At 44.8% G+C, this 19687-nt stretch overlaps 2 protein-coding genes and 1 long non-coding RNA gene across 5 annotated transcripts in view; 1 reads left to right on the plus strand and 2 right to left on the minus strand.

The window, feature by feature from the left end:
- The window catches only part of Cdk15 (cyclin dependent kinase 15), an 88473-nt gene extending 73551 nt beyond the window's left edge, over positions 1-14922 (plus strand). For 2 of the 3 annotated variants that reach the window (XM_021169327.3, XM_021169401.3), the window contains exon 13: positions 14813-14922. In XM_021169327.3, the coding sequence (XP_021024986.1) occupies positions 14813-14922 (110 nt within the window). The remainder of the gene's footprint in view (positions 1-14812) is intronic. The other variant, XM_085838600.1, reaches the window with a different exon arrangement.
- Positions 13506-14472, minus strand: LOC110294102 (histone H2A.Z). The gene has a single exon (XM_021162106.3). The coding sequence runs from the start codon at positions 14348-14350 to the stop codon at positions 13964-13966; it is 387 nt and encodes a 128-aa protein (XP_021017765.1). The 5' UTR covers positions 14351-14472; the 3' UTR covers positions 13506-13963.
- A 787-nt stretch (positions 14923-15709) lies between the features above and the next one.
- LOC115031520 (uncharacterized) overlaps positions 15710-19687 on the minus strand; it is a 98348-nt gene continuing 94370 nt past the window's right edge. The window contains exons 4-5 of the long non-coding RNA XR_003837165.2: positions 17392-17568; positions 15710-15915 (exon numbers count right to left, since the gene is read on the minus strand). This is a non-coding gene — a long non-coding RNA (uncharacterized LOC115031520). The remainder of the gene's footprint in view (positions 15916-17391; positions 17569-19687) is intronic.

Genomic DNA, 19687 nt, shown 5'->3' on the forward strand with positions numbered 1-19687 from the left:
ACACAGGTTACCCTGAAACCAGCCTTTGCTGCCAGTGCCTGGGTCATCCTCCAGGTCTGAAATCTGCTGTGGGGTGGGGTCACGTGGCAGGAGCTCTTCTTGGGTTTCTCAGAATGCAGCCAGGAATGGCTACAAGGAGGATGTGGGTGGCGGTCAAGGCCTGGGCTGTGTAGGGCGGGCTGGGCAGAGTATCCTTAGGTGAGGTTTCTTTGAAAATATCCACATTCAATGGAAAATCGTTGTTTGAAGTCCTAAGCCAAAGAAAAGAAAGCTGAGCAGGAAGGCCTGGGGGTCATCCTGGGAAGAGGCGAATGGGGGGGGGGGAGTGGGGGGGGAGTCGGGATGGGGTGTCTGGGGATGCAGAGCTATTTCCCAAGAAGCATAGGCCCAGCTTGGCCAGGCTTTGTAAGCCCAGTTTCCCTATATCTCAGACATCGTCATGAAACAGCACAAATCTCTTAGTTTGGGACTACTGAGGAATTTTATTATTAAAGTGAGTCACTTAAGATCTCTAAAAATAACCATCATTATACATCTGAGGTTAATATCTTACTTAACCCTGTAAGAAGAGGCAGCCATTAGAATTTATTAAGCTGCCATTAAGTGTCAAGAACACATGAAATGCTATAAAAAGTTGAGGAAAACAAGAGGCTTGGCCTTGGCCTCAAGGATCTTATGGAGAGGGAGGAAAAGAGGGTGAAGAAGAGGAAGCAGGGTACCTTTTACACAGATTAGCACAAATCATATCAGAACAGCTAAAATCTGTGTATAATCAGCTGCAGATGTTCAGAGAAGTTTGCTGGAGGTGACTTAGGAGAAATGGGGATAATCCAAGAGAGATGGATGAGCCTGGAGGTGAATCTGGGAAGGGTGAGAGATGGGGTTGGGCTAATGGGTCAAAAGAAAGGCATTGCAGTAGAGCTGTAGCATACCACCCTTGCCTGGCACCTCTCCCTCTTGTGGGTCTGTCCTGCCTGTCCTGCTGTGCTCCCCTCTTTCCCATCTGTGCCTAAGATCCTTCCCTCTCTGGACACCTAACTCTACGGCATCCCATACATGCGCAGCGTGCTTGTCTGTACACAATACTCGCATCCCTCTACTTAGAGAAATGTCCCCTGTTAGCTTCCTGCAGAGTCTATTATTCTGGGCCCTGAGAACTGCTGGGATCATCAAGGTTTTCTGGGCACCAGCTTTTTAATTAAGAAGCAGCAGTTAGTATCTGAAAGGATATGTATGTTCGTAGGAACCTGGATTTTGATTCTCCCTAGAAAGCAGAAGCAGAGTTTTCAATCAATGGACTCTGTTGCTCACACCATCTAAAGGTGTGTGTGTGTGTGTGTGTGTGTGTGTGTGTGTGTGTGTGTGTGTGTGGTGTGTATGTGTATATGTGGTGTGTGTGTATGGTGTGTGTGTGTATGTGTGTGTGTGTGTGTGTGTGCATGCACATGAGTGAGGGAGAGAACAATCTGTATTCCTTCTCTGTTCACTCTGCTGCAGAGCCCAAATCTACTTTGACACTTTGAGAAAAATGAAAAGATGGAATCTTGCAGGAGCCTGCCTGTGCTGGGGGAGATGCGGAGTGTGCGCAGCGGGAGGGAAGTTGACTTTTCTTTATACATATAGGGGTTTTTCCATGCAGAGTTTAAATTATGCCTGATAAAAGGAGTTTCATGGATGTTTCAGTTCTTTCAAATTCTCCTGGCTTCCTCCCAATTAAATGAGGTTTGTCAAAGCCACGGGGCTCTGCTGGCTGCTGCCTCTGCGGACAAGCACTTCCTGCAGCGACATCTCGAATCCCTGAGGGAGAAGATGAAAGGGCCAGCGCCAAGAGACAGGGAAGAGGGGTGCAACTGTGTGTGTGTGTGTGTGTGTGTGTGTGTGTGTGTGTGTGTGTGTGTGTGCACGCGTGCGCGCGCGTGTGCATGTGTGCTTGGGGCAGGTATAGAAATACACATAGAAAGACGACATTGGGATGTGCTGTAAGCAGGCAGGAAGAGCAAAGGTACTTGGAGAATTGGAGAGGAGCCTCCAGTCTGTGCACCTTGACAACAGTGGCCCTTGCCAAGGGCGCTTCCTCCACTAAGGAAGGGCTGCATACCCTGGGCTGGGTACCACCACTAGCCTGCTTTTTCATTGCCCCTGGCAAAGAGCCTTTGTTAACAGCCTGCTTTGCAGACAGAGAGACCCAATGGGTAAACCCAGCTCCCAACCTGCAGGGACAGAAAAATCTCCATTGCTGAGGTGGGCTGCTGCAGGCACGAGAATTGTGAAAAAAATAAGATGTATGCTTGCCAAAGACGTTTGAGGAGTGTTGCTTTGCTGTAATTAGAAGAAAGGTTTTGCTCCCTGGTAACATTTCATTATGGCCTCCATTCAGGGGCTTATATTTACATCAGTTTATTATTCTGGTCGCAGGATAACCAAGTTGTCACTTTAAAATATATTCTGTTTCCCCTTTGATCTGGAAGATGCCAGCTCTTATTGTCTGGCCTCTGAAGAAGACAATTAAGCATGAAGCCTGTAAGTGGAAAATATATGGAGACCAGAGGACAGACAGCCCAAATCCCCACAGAAGGCTGCTGTGCAAACTCCCCACAAAATCAAAGAACAATCCCCATCAATCTCTGCCGATTTTCATCAAGCTGAGTCTCCAACGACACTGTCCCTGGGTTGTGGCAGTAAGTTTAGAGCCAGAGGAAATTGATCAAGGGTGATTTGCCATGAAAACCCAGGAATTCCAGGATTGGTTCCCATGTGGAGATCACTGTTAAGTGGGAAAACGTCAGTATTAGAATGCAGGGCGGGCGAGCCTGCGGGAATGTCTGCCAAGCCCTGACGCTCTCCCTCCCGGACTCTTGAACACCTGAAGAAACATTTGTTGAAGGAGAAATTATTGGTAGTCCCTCTCAAAACACACCCATCAGTGAGCTAATTGCTTTTGCAGATGGCCAGGGAACAGCTCTCCCCACCCAGGCACCAGCTCATGGCCACACTTGTGGTCCCCATGGCCGAGCCAGCAGTACAGCCTGTCAGCTGGGGCAGCAAGGACCTAAAATTAGGCCCTTTGGCAGCTCTCTAATCTTAGCTCCAGGTTCAGCCCTTTGCTTAATTCCCTTTGCCCTCAGCATGAACTTGGGCTCAGGGAAAGGAACACTGGTTAACGATTTGGGGGTAGAGGAGTAGAAAATCATTAAGCTGCCCCTTCTAGAAATGGCTCCCCTCCGTTCTTACAGGAAGCCTTCCAAATGTTACCATTAGAGAGTTAAGACTGACTTTGGAAGCTCGCCATTTTGAGCACAGACACTGATCCACAAGAGTATTTAAAAAAAAAAAATCTGGGCCAGTAAATGCCACATGATTTAAGAGTCTGGTCCTTAAGCCCCAGCTCTTGATCATCAAGACATCAAAGGCGCTCTCTCTCTCTCTCTCTCTCTCTCTCTCTGTTTGACTCATTTTCTATCCTAATCCAGGTTTGAATCTGTCTCTACCATTCCTTCCTGGACTAAATCCCTACTTCTCCTTTAAAATACGTCTTGGCATCTTAGGGAAAAAAATCATCTTGAAGTTTAAAGGCTTGCCATGCTCCACAAATACTTTTGTAGAAACAATGTTCTATAGGCTGCACAGGGGTGGGGAAAGCCTGCAGCCCTTCCCTTTGCCTTCCCTCTACCCACTCACACCTCCACTCTGAGAGTTCTGAACTCATTCCCACTGCCACGTTAACATCAGAGCCGGATTTCACTTCACTCCAAAAAGAGGGAAAATTTCAAGTCTTCTTCTATTGTCACGTCTTTAAACATTTGATGATCCTGTGACATCACTGTTCAAACTCACTTGTCTAGTCTAGGTGTCCTTAACTGGTGTGTGTGTGTGTGTGTGTGTGTGTGCATCCATGTATGGAAGTTGACCTGGGTATCCTTCCTTATGAGCTGTCAACCTTGATTTTTGAGATGGGAGACAGTCCCTTTCACTGGGATGTGGGGCTCACTGCTTAGGCTGGGCTGGTTCGCAGTCAAGTTACATGGATCTAGTCTCCTCTCCAGCACTGATGCTAGAAGCTCTCGCCACCATGGTTTATTTGGGTTTTTTGTTTTGTTTTGTCTTGGTCTTTGTTTTGTTTGTTTGTTTTGAGACAGGGTTTCTCTGTATAGCCCTAGATGTCCTCACTTTGTACACCAGGCTATCCTCAGACTCAGAGATCTGCCTGCCCTGCCTCCAGAGTGCTGGGACTAAAGTTGTGTGCCACCATGACCAGTGGTCAATCAGCTTCACCAGATTCAGTGGATTTTACATGGATGGATGGATGGATGCTGAGGTTCAAGCTCGGGTCCTCGTGGCGGAGCTCATGCTTCTTCGTTTCTCTACCTCTCTGTTTTTCTCTGTGTCTCTCTGTCTCTCTCTCTCCTGAGATTGAACCCAGGACCTCACACACACTAGGCAACTGCTCTCCCACTGAGCCCTAGCCTTAGGTTAAATTTCTTTAATTATCCCACCATATACATATCAAATATAAGTTCTGCTTCTCCCACTTTCTTAGTCATCCATTGGGTCTTATTGTGGTATTATAACATTCTTCCTATTTTTATCTCTAAAACTCAGGACACAGCATAGTGTCAGGTTTCTAACATAGTGGGCAAATTATGTTTCCATTTATTCATCATTTACTGGTAAGTGTGATGCTGAGAACAGAACAAAGATTTAGGCATGGATGTTTTCCTCCAAGAGCATACAGTCCTAAGGCAATGGATAAGGCAGGGATGTGACCCAGTTGACAACATATGCAGAGATTAATGCCACTGTAGTGGGCCAGGAGAACCGTGAATGGATCTTGAGTGGTGGGCTAGGGAGTTGGCTCAGTGGACAAGAGTGTTTTCAGTGTAAGCATGAGGGCCCGAGTTCAAATCTTCAGCTCTCATGTAAAGTGGGGCATGGGCCAGGTACGATGGCACACACCCTTAATGCCAGAACTCAGGAGGCAGAGGGGGAAGGGTCTCTGAGTTTGAAGCCACCTTGGTTTACAGAGTGAGTTTCAGGACAATGCAAACTTGTCTTGAAAACAAACAAGAGAAAGAAAGAAAGAAAGAAAGAAAGAAAGAAAGAAAGAAAGAAAGAAAGAAAGAAAGAAAGAAAGAAAGAAAGAAAGAAAGAAAAAAGTGAGGCATGGCCTGTAACCTCAGCATTTGGGACAGATAGCCTTGCCAAACTTCAGCTCCAGTGAGAAACCCTGCCTTAAAAACTAAGGTGGAGAGAGATTGATTGATTGGGGCACTGGGCATCTTTCACTGGCTCCTGTAGACATGTGGGTACGCACAACACATACACACACCCTAAGATTCTAAAATGAAGCTGACGCTCTTGCATGGTTAGGACCAACTGAGAATCTAAGGAAAGAGATGTCCTACACTTTTCTAGGAGGGGCAGGCAGGGGGGACATGGTTATATGTACCTCAGGTTGGCCTTGACCTGTCCACATAACTGACCTTCTGCTCCTCTTGTTTCTGAATCATAGGCAGGTCTACCACTCGAAGTTCCTGAGGTGCTGGGGGTGGAACCAGGGCTTAGTACATGCTAGGCATGTTCTCTTTGCTCCGTCCCTGGTGCTGCATGTCCCTCAGTGTCCTTCAGTGTCACTCTAGAGCTGCCTTCTTCGAGGAACAGTAGCGAGATCTCGAAGCTGACACAACACAGCGTTCTCTCTCTTCAAACATATGTTCTCACAGTGACTTAAACTTCCGAAGCATGCCCGAGGAAGCACCCTGTGTGCTTCTGTATGGTTTCAAGCTACTTCTGTTTGTTATTTATTTATTTGTTTCTTTATTTTTGGACTTGGATTCTTGCATAGATTAGAAATGCAATGACGGATATCATTATCACTGATATCACTGGGATTACATTTCATTCTCCCAATGAATTTGCTCCAACTAAACGTGGAAATATTTCTATTGTTTTTTTATTTTATACTTAATATTACATCCCCACTACAGTTTCTCCTCTATATTCTCCTCCTACTCCCTTCCCCCTGTTTATTGCTTTTTTTAAAAAAAATATTTATTCTATGTGTATGAATGTCTTGCCAGTGTGCATGTATGTGAACCATGTGTGTGCCTGGTGTTCACACAGGTGGAAGAGGGCATTGGATCCTCTGGGATTGAAATTACAGCATCCTCTGGAAGAGCAGTGGGTAAGAACTTTCTCTTACCCACTGAGCCTGTGCATTGTTTTTTGTATCCAGTTTACTCAGTGTTTAATTAAACCATGTTTGAGGCCAAGTTTCAAAGTCTGGATGTGAGGAAGAAAGAAGAGAGACTTGTCTGTCACTGCCCTGGGTGTGTGTGTGTGTATGTGTGTGTGTGTGTGTGTTTCCTGAGACAAAGTCTTGCTACTTTGGCTGGCTTGAAACTTACTAAGTAAACCGGGCTAGCCTCAAACTTGTGAGTCATCTTCCCACCTTGACCACCCAAGTGTGAGGATCATGGGTGTGTGCCACACAGCAGGAGCTAAGCAGTCTAACATAGACCATTCTCTCCATCTTTTCTTTTCTTTTCTTTTCTTTTCTTTTCTTTTCTTTTCTTTTCTTTTCTTTTCTTTTCTTTTCTTTTCTTTCTTTCTTCCTTTCTTTCTCTTCCTTCCTTCCTTCCTTTTCTTCCTTCCTTTCTTTTCTCTTCTTTCTTTCTTTCTTTCTTTCTTTCTTTCTTTTGTTCAGTGTGTGTGTGTGTGTGTGTGTGTAGTGATGTGTTGTTCCTCATGAGAACTGTTTTTTGAGACAGTGACTTTCACTGGAACTTGGACTTCATAGATTAGACTACTCTGGTTGACCAGCAAGCCTCAAGCAGCTGCCTCTCTAGGGCTGGAATTAAGGGACTTACCACCATGCCTAAAATTTCTGTTTGTTTGTTTGTTTTCAAGACAGGATTTCTTTGTGTACCTTTGTCTGTCATGGTACTCACTATGCAGACTAGGCTAGCCTAGTACCCAAAGATCCACCTGCTTCCCTCCCGAGTGCTGGGATTAAAGGCACGTACTGGCTGGCTTAATGCCTGACTTTTTATGTGGGTTCTGGGGATCAAACTTGTGTCCTCAGGCTTACACAGCAAGTGCTTTATAGACTGAACTATTTTGCCAGGCCCCTTTATCCACTTTTTAAATTTTTTATTAAGCAATATCTTAAAAGCCATCAATTAAGAAGCAAACTGAGGGTCAATGAGATGGTTCAGTGGATAAGGCACTTACTGTCAGGCCTGACGATCTGCGTGCATTCAATCCCTGGGCCCTGCATGGTAGAAGAGAGCTGATTGCTTCATGTAGTCCTCTGACCTCCACACAGGTGCTGTGGTATGAGCAAACACACCCTCATGCACCCCTCAGGCACACATACAGAAAATAAATAAACGTAATGAAAAAATTGAAAAAATAAACATAAGAGAAGCAAATAGGGAAGTGTCTAGTGTCACTTTCTTCTATACAGTTGCCCTCAACACATTCCCACACATTAGAAGCAGAGATGTGGCTTTCCACGCTGCACATATTTGTGCTGCTAGGAGGTACCTCTGCCAATTAACCCTCAATCCCACCAAGCCCGTGTAAGCTGCTTAAATTCACTGGCAGCACAGGTTCAAAGAGTTTCTAAGTAAAGATAAATCATTCAGGAGAGAATGAGACCATAGGCAGGGAAAGGACCCTCAAGGCCATTTAGCTATTCCTTTATCACAGAGAAGTATCATTGACACTGGAGAAAAAGTCACCTTTATTGGCATCTGTGTGCTTTAAGTAGATCTCGTACAACCTAGGCTGGAATGACTACTCTCATATTACAGATTGAAAAGCTGGTGCTGCCAGACTAGTGGTGCACACCCACGATCTCAGTATTCAAGAGGATGGCAAGGGTGAGGCTAGGCTAGCCTACCTAAGAAGACTGTCTCAAACAAAAAGGAAATAGGACCCGGCAGTGGTGGTACATACCTTTAATCCCAGCACTTGGAAGGCAGAGGTAGGCAAATTTCTGAGTCTGAGGCCAGCTTGGTCTACAGAGTGAGTTCCAGGACAGCCAGGGCTACATAGAGAAACCCTGTCTCAAAAAAACAAACATACAAACAAACAAAAAAAGAGGAAATAGAAATTAGGGTTGATAGTGGAGTTACCCAGTTGGAAGTGGAGGAGCCAAGGCTCACTCACACGAGGCTCCAGCCCACTCTCCCCAAAATTCATTCCATTACCAAGAACATTGTAGCTAGACTGGTTTAGAGTCAAGGTCCACCCCTAGTCCCAGCTTGTTGCTGCTGTTAATTGTAAAGCCTTTCTGGGAAAGGTTCCGCCTTCCCCCGTGGAATGGGCGACACCTCAATGTCTTATGCTATGGAAATCTACACCCTGTCCCAGTGCCTCTTCCCCTGTGCTGTGAGGGCCCAGTGTCTGCTGCTCTCACTCTTCATGATGCTGTCCACAGCACCCTTGGATCTTAAGAGTTCTTACTCGATGGCAGTCACTGTTCTTGTTTCACTCTGTTACCATTCTTCAAGAAAAACAAGAATCAAATGAAAATGGGAGAAAGGCATAAAATAGCAATTTATTCAAGAGGAAACAAAGCAAAGATGTATACATCACAAGGGAGACAGTTTGTGAGGGTGAGGTCTAAATAAAACCGAGTAACTGCTAAGGTGTCTTTTCCTTTAACCCAACAACTCCCAGTGCAGGTGAGGAGCCAATCTAAGCATTTCTGCTGACAGCAGTGTGGGTCAGGGACTGTGCCTTCCATCAATATCAGATTCAACCAACCTTATGTAACAGGAACTACACAAATTTGCTCATATTTTTTAATCAAGATCTATTTATCCCTGAAATTACCTAGCTAAACAATTGAGCAAGCTTAAAAATAACCAAACATGGCAGGCCATGGTAGTGCATGCCTTTGTTGCAAGTACTCAGGGAGTAGAGGCAGGCAGATCTCTGCAGTCTAGGCCAGCCTGGTCGAGAGGGAGAGAGGGAGAGAGAGAGAGAGAGAGTGAGAGAGAGAGAGAGAGAGAGAGAGAGAGAGAGAGAGAGAGAGTTCCAGGACAGTCAGGGGTTTATAGAGGAACGCTGTCTAAAGAAACCAAACAAAGCAAAACAAAACCTAGATGTATACAAATGTGATACACACACACACACATATAGTGGTTTAAACATTACAAAGTAAAAAATAATTTAATCACTGAGCCCTGGAGAATGGATTGGATAAATATTAATGTGTTGCCTGGGCACACAGTGCTGTGTACCAGTTGCAGCTGCTCAAGGAGTGTGAGGTGCACTGGAAACAATAAAGCACATAAGACCATAAGCTACATACACCAGAAAAGTCGGCCCAAGGGCAGCACATGACCTTAATCCCAGGATCTGAGAGGTAGCCTGGGTCAAATAGCAATGCCATCTTTCAAAATGGAAAGGAGAAAGAGAGAGAGAGAGAGAGAGAAGGTTAGAGGAAGAAGAGGAGGAAGAAGAAGAGGATGAGGAAAAGGAAGAGGAAGGAAAAGAGAAAAGCCAGCAAATGCCTTTAGCTTAGCACTCAGAAGGCAGCCACAGGTGGTTCTCTGTGAGTTCAAGGCCAGCCTGGTCTATATAGCAAAATTTCAGGCCATCCATAAATATACAGTAAGACATTGACTCAAAATCCAAAAACAAAATTAAGAATATAAAATGGCATATTATAATGTACTTATGAAAAGTTATTTGCATGTGAACAGAACTGAAAGTTAATGTAGAGAATAAACATGTTCTAGAATATTGCGGGTCATTTTCCTGCCTTTTCAGAATTTTCTGTAATGCTGGTGATGACATATTTTTTGGTTTTTAAGAATGGATTAAAGCAAAAATTGTTTAACAGTTCTGAACTCTGGACTGAGAATTAAAGGCCTATGTTTTCTTGTTCTTTTTTTTTTTTTTTTTTTTTTCCAAGACTCCAGATGCATCTCTGGCCTTCATAAGCCTTGATTTTCCCCATCTGCACAGTGGGTTAACACTAGTTTCTTCTAACCCAGAATGAACTGAACGTTTATGAAACCCTTGACTCACTAAATATGAGGTTTCGCATAAGTGTGGTTCTAGGAGACAGAGGCGAGATAGAGAGGAAAGACAAATAGGTACTAATTACCTTTAAAAGACAAGACCATCTGCTTTCATGGGAGATGACTGTGTCCTGTGCCCCTGGTCTGAGCTGTAAGTGCACTCTGTGTTAGCACCTTCAGTGTAAGGTACCCTGAGATCCCTTGGGATTTGACGATATGAAGCTGCCATATCTCCACTTGAGCCAAGGCGTTGGCCTTCTCATGCAGAAGTGTGTGTTCTGAGTAATAGAACCCAGTAAGCATCCGTAACTGATGAATTGATGATGTGCAAGAACAGCAGGAAATCACATGACCAGGGAAACAGCAAAGAAACTTTGCAAGGCTAGATTAATTCCCAAGCTCCTTGTGACTCCCGCTCTCTCCTGTAGCCAGTGCAGGCTGAGGGAGATTTGATTTCCTGTGGTGGTGACTCAGCACCCCAATCCCATTAAGTCACTTTCTGCACTCCAGTGCACAGGGCTTCCCCAGGTTATCAGTGCAGGGAGAGTAAACGGAGACACCGGGATCGGATTTCTAAGGAAGAGAGTCAAAGCAAGGTTTGAAAGGGGTGACAGCCAGCTGCCAGGACCCCAGGAACTCAATTAGACTGAGAGACAACTATCTCATTATCTCCTCTGAAATGATCTAAATACATAAGAATCTAAAAGTTTTAAATAAACTTGTCTTACCGACAGTCTAGATGACTGAATTTCCCTTCTCAAAAAACTTTTAAGCACCCACTTTCGTATTTATTTATTCTAAGCGCAAAGCCACCGTGGTAATTACGCTGTCAGATTCACTAAGCTAATGAGCAGTCACCAGAGTGGAAGGGCTTGCCTGGCTGAGATCACTGAGGGAGAGCCGTCTGCCGCCTCCTAGCTTCTCTCCTTTCCTTCCTATCTTTTTCTTCCCCGCTTTTACATTTTCTTTTACTGTGACTTAGGAAGGAGAGTCTGGCAATCCACAGCCAACTTGAATCCTTTTGATTAGTCTCTGTCTCTCAGCCTCTCTCCCTCTCCTCTCCTCTCTCTTTACTTTCTCTGTCCCCCTCTTCCTCCCTCTCCCTCTTCTCCCTCTCCTTTCCTCTTCCCCTCCCCCTCTTCCCTCCTCTCCTTCTTCCCCCTCCCCCCTCCCCCTCCTTTTCTTCTCCTCTTCCACTCCATTCCTATCCCTGCTTTTGAGGGGCAAGGGAGCCCCAGGGTAACCCGAGCTTTTCATGCCACTGTCTCCGAGGCAGGATTTCTCCTGGAGACAAACTCCTAAATCAGCCCAGATTTGAGTTGACAAAGAGTCTGCTAAGTGTACGCAATGTCTATCTTACTGTTTAGCTGTTTATGCTGTGGTGTAAGCCGAAGGAGAGAGTACAAGAGGGAATATTATAGCAACCCTGTGAAAATGTCTTATTTGGATCAGCAAACATTAATCCTCTTCCCCACTCCAGCCTAGCAAATCTATTATTTTAAACCAAAGATGTCAGAAATGCAGGTTTCCCACAGCATTGATACAGACCAAACAAGGCAGAGCCAGCAGTGAAGGCTTCTTCCTTCCCCTTGGGTGTGAACAGCTTCAAGCACACAGCATCATTACAACATGTTATGTCTTTGGTATGCCAAGCATAGAAGCGCTGTCTCTGATAAATTATGAGCTACTCGGACCATGGGCCTGGAAAAGCAGGGCCTATGTGCAAGGATGCTGAGAGCAAGTTCTGTGCACATGCTTGGTGACCTGGGCTCCTGCCCTGCCCTGGTCATGCCCCATCAATGGCAATTGTTCAGTGCCTACTTCATGTCAGGAATTATGGAAGGCATCTCACACACACATTCGATTGTGTTTAGCTCACAGCAATCTGCTGGGAAGTTTTTTTCTTCCCCTCTTGTGCAGTTGAGTCCCTTAACTGAACGCTAACTTTGGAAGGACTTGGCTATCAGCTCACTGAGTGACCACAGAGACAGCAGGTGTGTTACTACACAGGAGTCTGTGGGACTGCAAACTACCAGGGAGCCCTCCCAATCAGATACAGACTTCCCCTGGTGGGCAATGCTTTTATTTAAGAGTCATTTATACATTATAATGGGGTGAAAGCCATATGCATTCAGGAGAAATCATTAAATGGGCCTTCCATGCCTATGGGTTCCATGACTATGCCTGTCAGTTTCAGATTCAGACAACCCCACATATTCAGGGGAAAGTGTGTCCTAACATAGAAAGTACCTAACATAGGCCAATTTTCTCTTGTCGTTATTTTCTTTAAGATGCTGTGTAACTATTTACACAGTGTGTACCACATTAGGTGTAATATAGAGACGCAGTAGTTCTGGATCCAGGACCCATGAGATGTCTTTATTCCAAGTTTTGGTCATTTTGGGGTCTAGCAATCCATTCTCTCCACACTGGGTTGTGGCAGATTGTTACATGTTCCCAGTAGCACAGTCACAAGGCAGAAAGAACCGGCATTCTGCAGTGTCCAGCATTGCTAAACTCTGACATTCCGTATGTTAGGTATGTTAAATGCTTGTTATTGTTGTTTTGAGATAGGGTCTTAGTAAATGTATTTTTGCATTTGTTTGTCTTGGGTATTTTGTCTGCATGTGTATCTGCACACCAGAAGAGGGTATCAGATCCTGTGGGACTACAGTTATAGCCTATTGTGAGCCACCATGTGGGTGCTGAGAATTGAAGTCAAGACTTTTGAGAGACTGACCAGTGCTTTTTTTTTTTTTTTTTTTTTTTTTTTTTTTTTTTTTTGGTTTTTCGAGACAGGGTTTCTCTGTATAGCTCTGGCTGTCCTGGAACTCACTTTGTAGACCAGGCTGGCCTCGAACTCAGAAATCCGCCTGCCTCTGCCTCCCGAGTGCTGGGATTAAAGGCGTGCGCCACCACGCCCGGCTTGACCAGTGCTTTTAACTGCTGAGCCATCTCTCCTGCCCCATTAAATACATTTTTTGATGGAGCTGGAGAGATGTCTCAGTGGTTAAAAGCAAGAGCTGTTTTTCTGAGGACCAGTTCCTAGGCTCCATTCCCAGCACCCACACCATAGCACATCTGTGCCTCATCTCAGGGGACCTGATGCCCCATTGACCTCCACAGGCCCTGCATGCACAGTGCACAGACATACGTATAGGCAAAATACCCACACACGTGAAATAAAAAATAAATTTAAAAAACCACTTTGATTTATGATATTTATTGTCTTTCTTTTATGCTGGGGATTGAACCCAAGGATTTACAGTGGCTTACCAGGATATATCCCCATGGTAAGTCAAAGAACATCTGTCTGTGTAAGGATGTAAGGATGAAGGGACTACATAAAGATATTTCAAACAATTTTTTTTAATTTATGAAAGCCATGCCTTAGAGTTTCTCTAGACTATGTTTAGAGACGAGGGTATATGACAAAGTTTTTTTTTTTTTTTATGACTACAGATACACTGTTTAATTAGTAAGCAGAGAATGTACTTGTTGCTGAGTGAGATCTAAGGTTAAGTCCCGATTATTAAGCAAGTTTAAAGCTAGTTTGGGATATGACCTTTATTGAGCTTATCCAACAGAGTGGAAACAATGTCTGTACAAAACCAAATGCTTGTTACTATAACTTCTGCATCACAATTAAAATCCAAACAGTTTTTTAAAAACAGTCAACTCAATCAAAACCCACTACTTCAGAATCAATAGCTTCTTTGAAGCCACAGTAACACTTAAATATGGTTAAGACTCGAATGCAGAAATTTGGTTGGTTGGAAGGCTAATTAAGCCTCCAACTTGCTCAAATAGAATTACAAAAAGGCAAAATTGTGTTTTTCACAGAGATACAGTCCACTGGAATCACCAACACTGGACAGCTGTTAAGAATATTTAGAGTCCTGAGATAATAAGGAATCCAGGCATCCTTAGACAGTCTTCTGTTGTCCTTTCTTCCCAATCAGCGATTTGTGGATGTGTGGGATGACACCACCACCAGCAATGGTAGCTTTGATCAGAGAATCCAATTCTTCATCTCCACGTATAGCAAGCTGCAAGTGACGAGGGGTGATACGCTTTACCTTTAAGTCTTTTGATGCATTTCCTGCCAACTCAAGTACCTCTGCGGTGAGGTACTCCAGGATGGCTGCGCTGTACACAGCGGCGGTCGCGCCCACACGTCCGTGGCTGGTTGTCCTAGATTTCAGGTGTCGATGAATACGGCCCACAGGGAACTGCAAGCCGGCTCGCTGCGAGCGGGAAACCGCCTTTGTCTTGGCCTTTCCGGAGTCCTTTCCAGCCTTACCGCCAGCCATCTCGGACCGTGCTGAAGCTCCGACGAGCGAGGAAGAGACGAAGCCAGGCGGACGCTCAGCGAGATCCCGGCGCCCACTCCTCCGTCGGACCGCGATTCAAACTGCCTATGACAAAGTTTTGAACCTTCCTCAGGATATCTAGCCCACATGCTGTTCTCTGCCCGTCCTGGTGGGAGTACAGTCTACACTCCTTGGCACACCTCTCTAACTCTTCCCCGTGGGTGCCAGACCCTTCCCCAGTTTCATCTGCTAGTGTTTGGCAAGTGTGCACTGAACTGAGTTAAATAGGGTACACTTGACAACCATTACAGATGCAGTAACATACCCCAAGTCAGTATAGTCAGTCTGCCTATTTTAACATCTCTTTGAGTATCAGATGTTACAACAGGCAGACAAAACATGTGTACTATTGAAGAGTTCAGGAAATACTATATAGATGTTCTTCTCTTTTCCTCCCTACAGAGGAGTCTCTGTTTGCAGTTTCGGGAGTGAAGCTAAAGCCAGAAATGTGTGACCTTTCGGCTTCCTACAGGAAGAGACACCACCTAATCGGGGTTAACAAATGTTGGTGAAAAGAAAAGGTGAGGTTATCTATATCTCTGCAGGTGAGCAGGCCCAGAACCACAGGCAACTGATCGATTGATTGACTGATTGCTGCTGGCAGAAGGAAACAGGGTCTTCCTTTGTTTGGGGTCTAGGACTTTCTCCCCACTCCGAGGGCAGCCTCCTTTGGAACCCTACTTCCTAAGCTGAAGAAGAGATGAGGATGCTATGACCATTTCTCCCACCCATGGAGCTGTGGTGGCCCCCTGAATAACAACTTGAAGATTTCCACCAATACTGGTGGAATAAAAAGCTCTGGTGACATCATTTTTCTTAGCCGGGCAGGCCTCTGTGTCAGCTGGAAAGACACATCAAGGCGAAAGTTGACCAACAGACCAACAGACCCACTTTTCCCAAAGGCTGCAAGGTTTCCTGGGGTGCAAGATATTCAGTGTTGAAGCGACATTTCTTGCTAAGTCAGGATGATTTGCCATATTAGTGGTGAATTCTCTTCTCAGTCAGTCTCAAGGAGCAAACGGTATGATGGTAGATTTTCCCAGAACCATTGTACCCTAAAAGGTATTCATGCACAGCTAGCTTCTGCTAGCAGGCACAGAAGGCTGGCGGAACACTCCCCAAAGCCAAGTGCAGACACACCCAAGTGTCTCAGGAGCACTTCCTCTACTGAGCCTCTGCCATTGAGTACAAGGGACAGCAATCTGGGTTTAAAGTGAAACCAGGTGCAGAGCCAGCCAGCCCTTTAGGTGACCCTGGCCAGATTCCAAATCATAGGGACTATTCTCTGATAGGGCCACAAGCTGATAGTGTTGGCAAGCACAGCCTGGCCCTGTCTCCTGGTGGAAACCCCTGGGCTATCCTCCATGTGTGCACATCAGTGTCACTCCCGTGGTGGTCCCCTGTTCTTTGTGACTTTCTCGTGGATCTCTACCTCTGATTTTCCCGATTTAAAGGTGTCTACAAATCAAACATGTCTGTCTTCTGGCTCTTCAGCAATGGTTTGTCTTTAAAAAAAAAAAAAAAAGTTTAGAATTAAAGCTGTTTCCCAGAGCATTTTACAAAAGGCCTAAGTTTGTGTCTTAACCATGCACAACTGAAATTACCATCAGTAATATAACCATGTGGTATTCCCCATGAAAAACATTTTCTAGGGCAGAGGTTTTTTGGGGGGATTTGTTTTTGTTTTTCTTCTTGTGCCATTTCACACTAACTACTCAAGAGCAGGGTGTACCCAAAGTACAGTCTCCAAAGTGAAGGGTTAATCCCTTACACCATTGTCAAAACTGCCACTCCTTCTTGAACTGAAGACTGAACCCAGGGCCTGCCGAGTGCTACGCAAATGCTCCAGCCCCAGCCCCAACAAAGATGCTCCAATGTTTGCCTACCTAGTGTTGCTATTGCTTTTTTGGTTGCTACAGACTCATCCTACTTTTTAAAAAAAATTACTTAAATTTTAATTTTATTTGTGTTTTGTCTCATGTAAGTATGTGTATCACATGTATGTCTGGTTCCTTGGGAGGCCAAAAAATAGCACCAGATTCCCAAAACAGTTGTGAGCCAGCACGTGGGTGTTGGAGACAGAACCTGGGTCTTCTGCAAGAGCAGCAAGTGCTCTTAGCCACTGAGCATCTCTCTACCCCTAATTTTGTCAACCATTTTGATGAGCCGCCAGAAGGGAGGCAGAGAACCCTGCCTTTCTGATCTACAGAGGGCTCTCACAAAGAACTGCTACCTATAGAATAAAATTGGTCATGATGGAAAATCAATTCAATAAGGTATGTGGTGATCAGTTCTAGCAATGGCGGGAGGGAGGAGGCAGATTTGGCCTTTCTAGGAGTAATCTTGCGATATCCCTACGCACTGTCCTAACACAGGGATGAAGCCTGTGGGAGATGAACCACAACCAGGAAAAGCTAGAACACTCAAACTGTGTAATAAATGACTTGGGGTCTGTAAAACTGGAGAGGACTAGAGTTAAGGAGCCTAAATGGACACTGAGGGTCTGTAAATCTTTTCCTCTGAATCCAAGTTATGTCAAAATATTCACTTTTCAGGAGATTCGAAATGTAGATTGGGGTATTAGGACTTGGTGACTGGCAGCAGTTCCTCAAAATCGAGACTTTCAGTAGAGCCACAAAAATATCAGTTTGGGACTTTTAAATAGATGTTGGTGCCCACAGCAAAGACGTGGCAAGGAGCTGAAGTGCTACACCAGCCCCTTTCACAGGTGACTCTCATATGTCACCTTACAACTTGCTCTGGTCTCACCCACGGATGTGGAGAGTTACAATTGTAGTTTGTGAAGTCAGAGGGAGATTTTTAAATATTCTTAACAGGTCTCACTTTGTAGCCTTGTCTGTCCTGAAACACACAGAGATCCACCCACCTCTGCCTCTCAGTTGCTGGGTTTAAAGTTTATATTACCACACTGTGTTCTTTTAAAGTTTTCCTGGTTCTCATTAGGATGGACAGGAAGTTACCTCTGTGGCTGGAGAGATGTTCCGTGCTTAAGAGTGCTGGCTGCTCTGTCTCAGGGTCAGATTTGATACCCAGCACCCTCATGGTGGCTGGCAACCGTCTGTTACTCCAGTCCCAGGAAGTACAGCATCGTCTTCTGGCCTTCTTAGGCCCTGCATGTATGTGTTACACAGACATACCTGCAGGCAAGACACCCACACACATAACAATAAATAAGAGACGTAATGACTATTCTAAGATGTTGCCTCTGCAATCTCTTATTATCACCTTTTAAAAACCTAAGTGTGGAAATTCCTTAGGTGATTGCACCTGGGTTTAACAAGTTTCCCCCTATTCAGGCTGTGTCTTCTCACTGTCGTTTGACTTTCTTCATCCTTCTTTCCCTCTCAGGCCTGTAGCCACACGGTCTCTTTGTGTCAGCTTACGATGAAGCTTCGTGCCCTATTTCATACTGGATCAGAGATCTGTGTTCTCTCTCTGGCCGCCTGGAATATTTAAAACATGATGTTCAAGACAAGGATATAATACAGGAAGAGTGCAATGGAAAGTTGTTGCTATTATTGTTACCTAAAAACAAAGAAAGAAAAAGAAAGAAAGAAAGAAAGAAAGAAAGAAAGAAAGAAAGAAGGAAGGAAGGAAGGAAAGAAGGAAAGAAGGAAAGAAGGAAAGAAGGAAAGAAGGAAAGAAGGAAAGAAGGAAAGAAGGAAAGAAGGAAAGAAAGAAACATAAACTAAGATGACAAGAAAAGAGCTATCTCTTCAGAACAGTTTCAACCATTTTGATGAGTCCTGGACCCAAAATTCCATTTCTTTACAGGACAGATTGGGAGGCGGACATCTGGAAAGTTCTAGAGCCAGAGCTTGCTGAGGCCTGCCATTCTTATATTCCCTTACAGTTTCCCCCAGCTGAAAGACTTCTGTGGCGTGGAGGGGATTAGCCTGGCTTAGAGAGGTCTGTAGGGAACGTGGTCTCTTGGATAAAGTTGTCAACAAATGGACTTGCTTGGGACTATTTGTGATGATCCCTGGGGTATGTTCTTCCTCCTTTCTTTAGTGGTTATCAAAGTTTATTACTTAAATACGCCCAGATTTCAGGCGTTCAAATTGGGCTTCTGGCTAGAGTTGAGTTTCAGCTATTACCCGCTACTGAATCCTAATTGTCTTCAGAGATGGCAAAAGCGACAAGAAACCTAAGCTCCCATTGATGGTGGAGATACCAGAGCTCCAGAGACGCAATTCAATCTCTGGGGCACCATCAGGCACATGTGCACACAGGGAGCCCTCAGCAGGAGATCCTCCTGGCTGACACACGTCCCACTTTTTACAGAGCCTCCTAAGGAAGCTTGGGAAACTCAAATTACTTCATCAAGGGATCATCTCAGCCAATATAGTGGCCTAGAAACCAGAAACCACTATGTATCCTTTAGGAGGAAGGACCAATTAAGAGAGAATCTTAAAATGGTAACTACCCACCCAGTATCTGAGATGAAAGAAGAGGGGGGAATACATGCAGATAATCCCCCAGAAAGCTGTCTTTGTGTATATGAGCAAGCCATTGGACAAAGCCTGCCCAGTCACCTGCGAGATGAACTGTGTGGGCTGAATGGGGCTGACAGGGTGTGTATGAGAAGAACAGATCCTAGACAACCTAGAAACACGCCAGTGCTGATATGGGATGGGATATCAAACCTATTCAGGTCAAGAATTTCCAGTGACTACTTGCATAAATCAGAGAAAGTGCACACCTTATTCTTACAACTCACTGAAATAAGTACTACTGTGATTATTCCACTGTATTAGCATGGACCCAGAGCTCCGAGAAGTTAGGTAATTTCTCTAAGACACTAACTATGCCAGGGTTCAAGTGGAGACCTCGAGTTTAGCTGTGTCCAGTGTCTGAGATCTTTCTGGTCATCACGTCTCTATCTGATTTGTAGACCATTCTATTGAAGAGGCAGCTGATGTTTCCCATTGGGTCATGATTCAGGGGATGCAGACCTGGCTAATCGGCTGCAAGTCAAAACAATACTTATTCCTGTCAGTTTTTATCTGATTTGAATTCTTACACGTTGGGTTTTAAATGCCTACAACTTAAGTAAGGCTGTGACTTAGTGGGAAGTGGTGCTTTTAAGTATGAGGTGAATTAATTATATAATCTAGCTGCCCCCAACAGATAATGCTAATCCCTTCAGGCTACAGAAATGAAAGACTAAGATGACGCCCCACAAGAAGAAAAACAGCTTAGCCTCTTCTGATCCGGGCACATTTAAATCATTAAGCTCAACTCCATGTATTACAT

Source organism: Mus caroli, unplaced genomic scaffold (genome assembly GCF_978045245.1).
Source record: "Mus caroli unplaced genomic scaffold, Mus_caroli_1 scaffold_1, whole genome shotgun sequence".
Classification (NCBI taxonomy): Eukaryota; Metazoa; Chordata; class Mammalia; order Rodentia; family Muridae; genus Mus; species Mus caroli.

Coding starts and splice junctions, on each gene's coding strand:
- LOC110294102 (XM_021162106.3), bottom strand. CDS start 14,350: ATGGCTGGCGGTAAGGCTGGAAAGGACTCCGGAAAGGCCAAGACAAAG.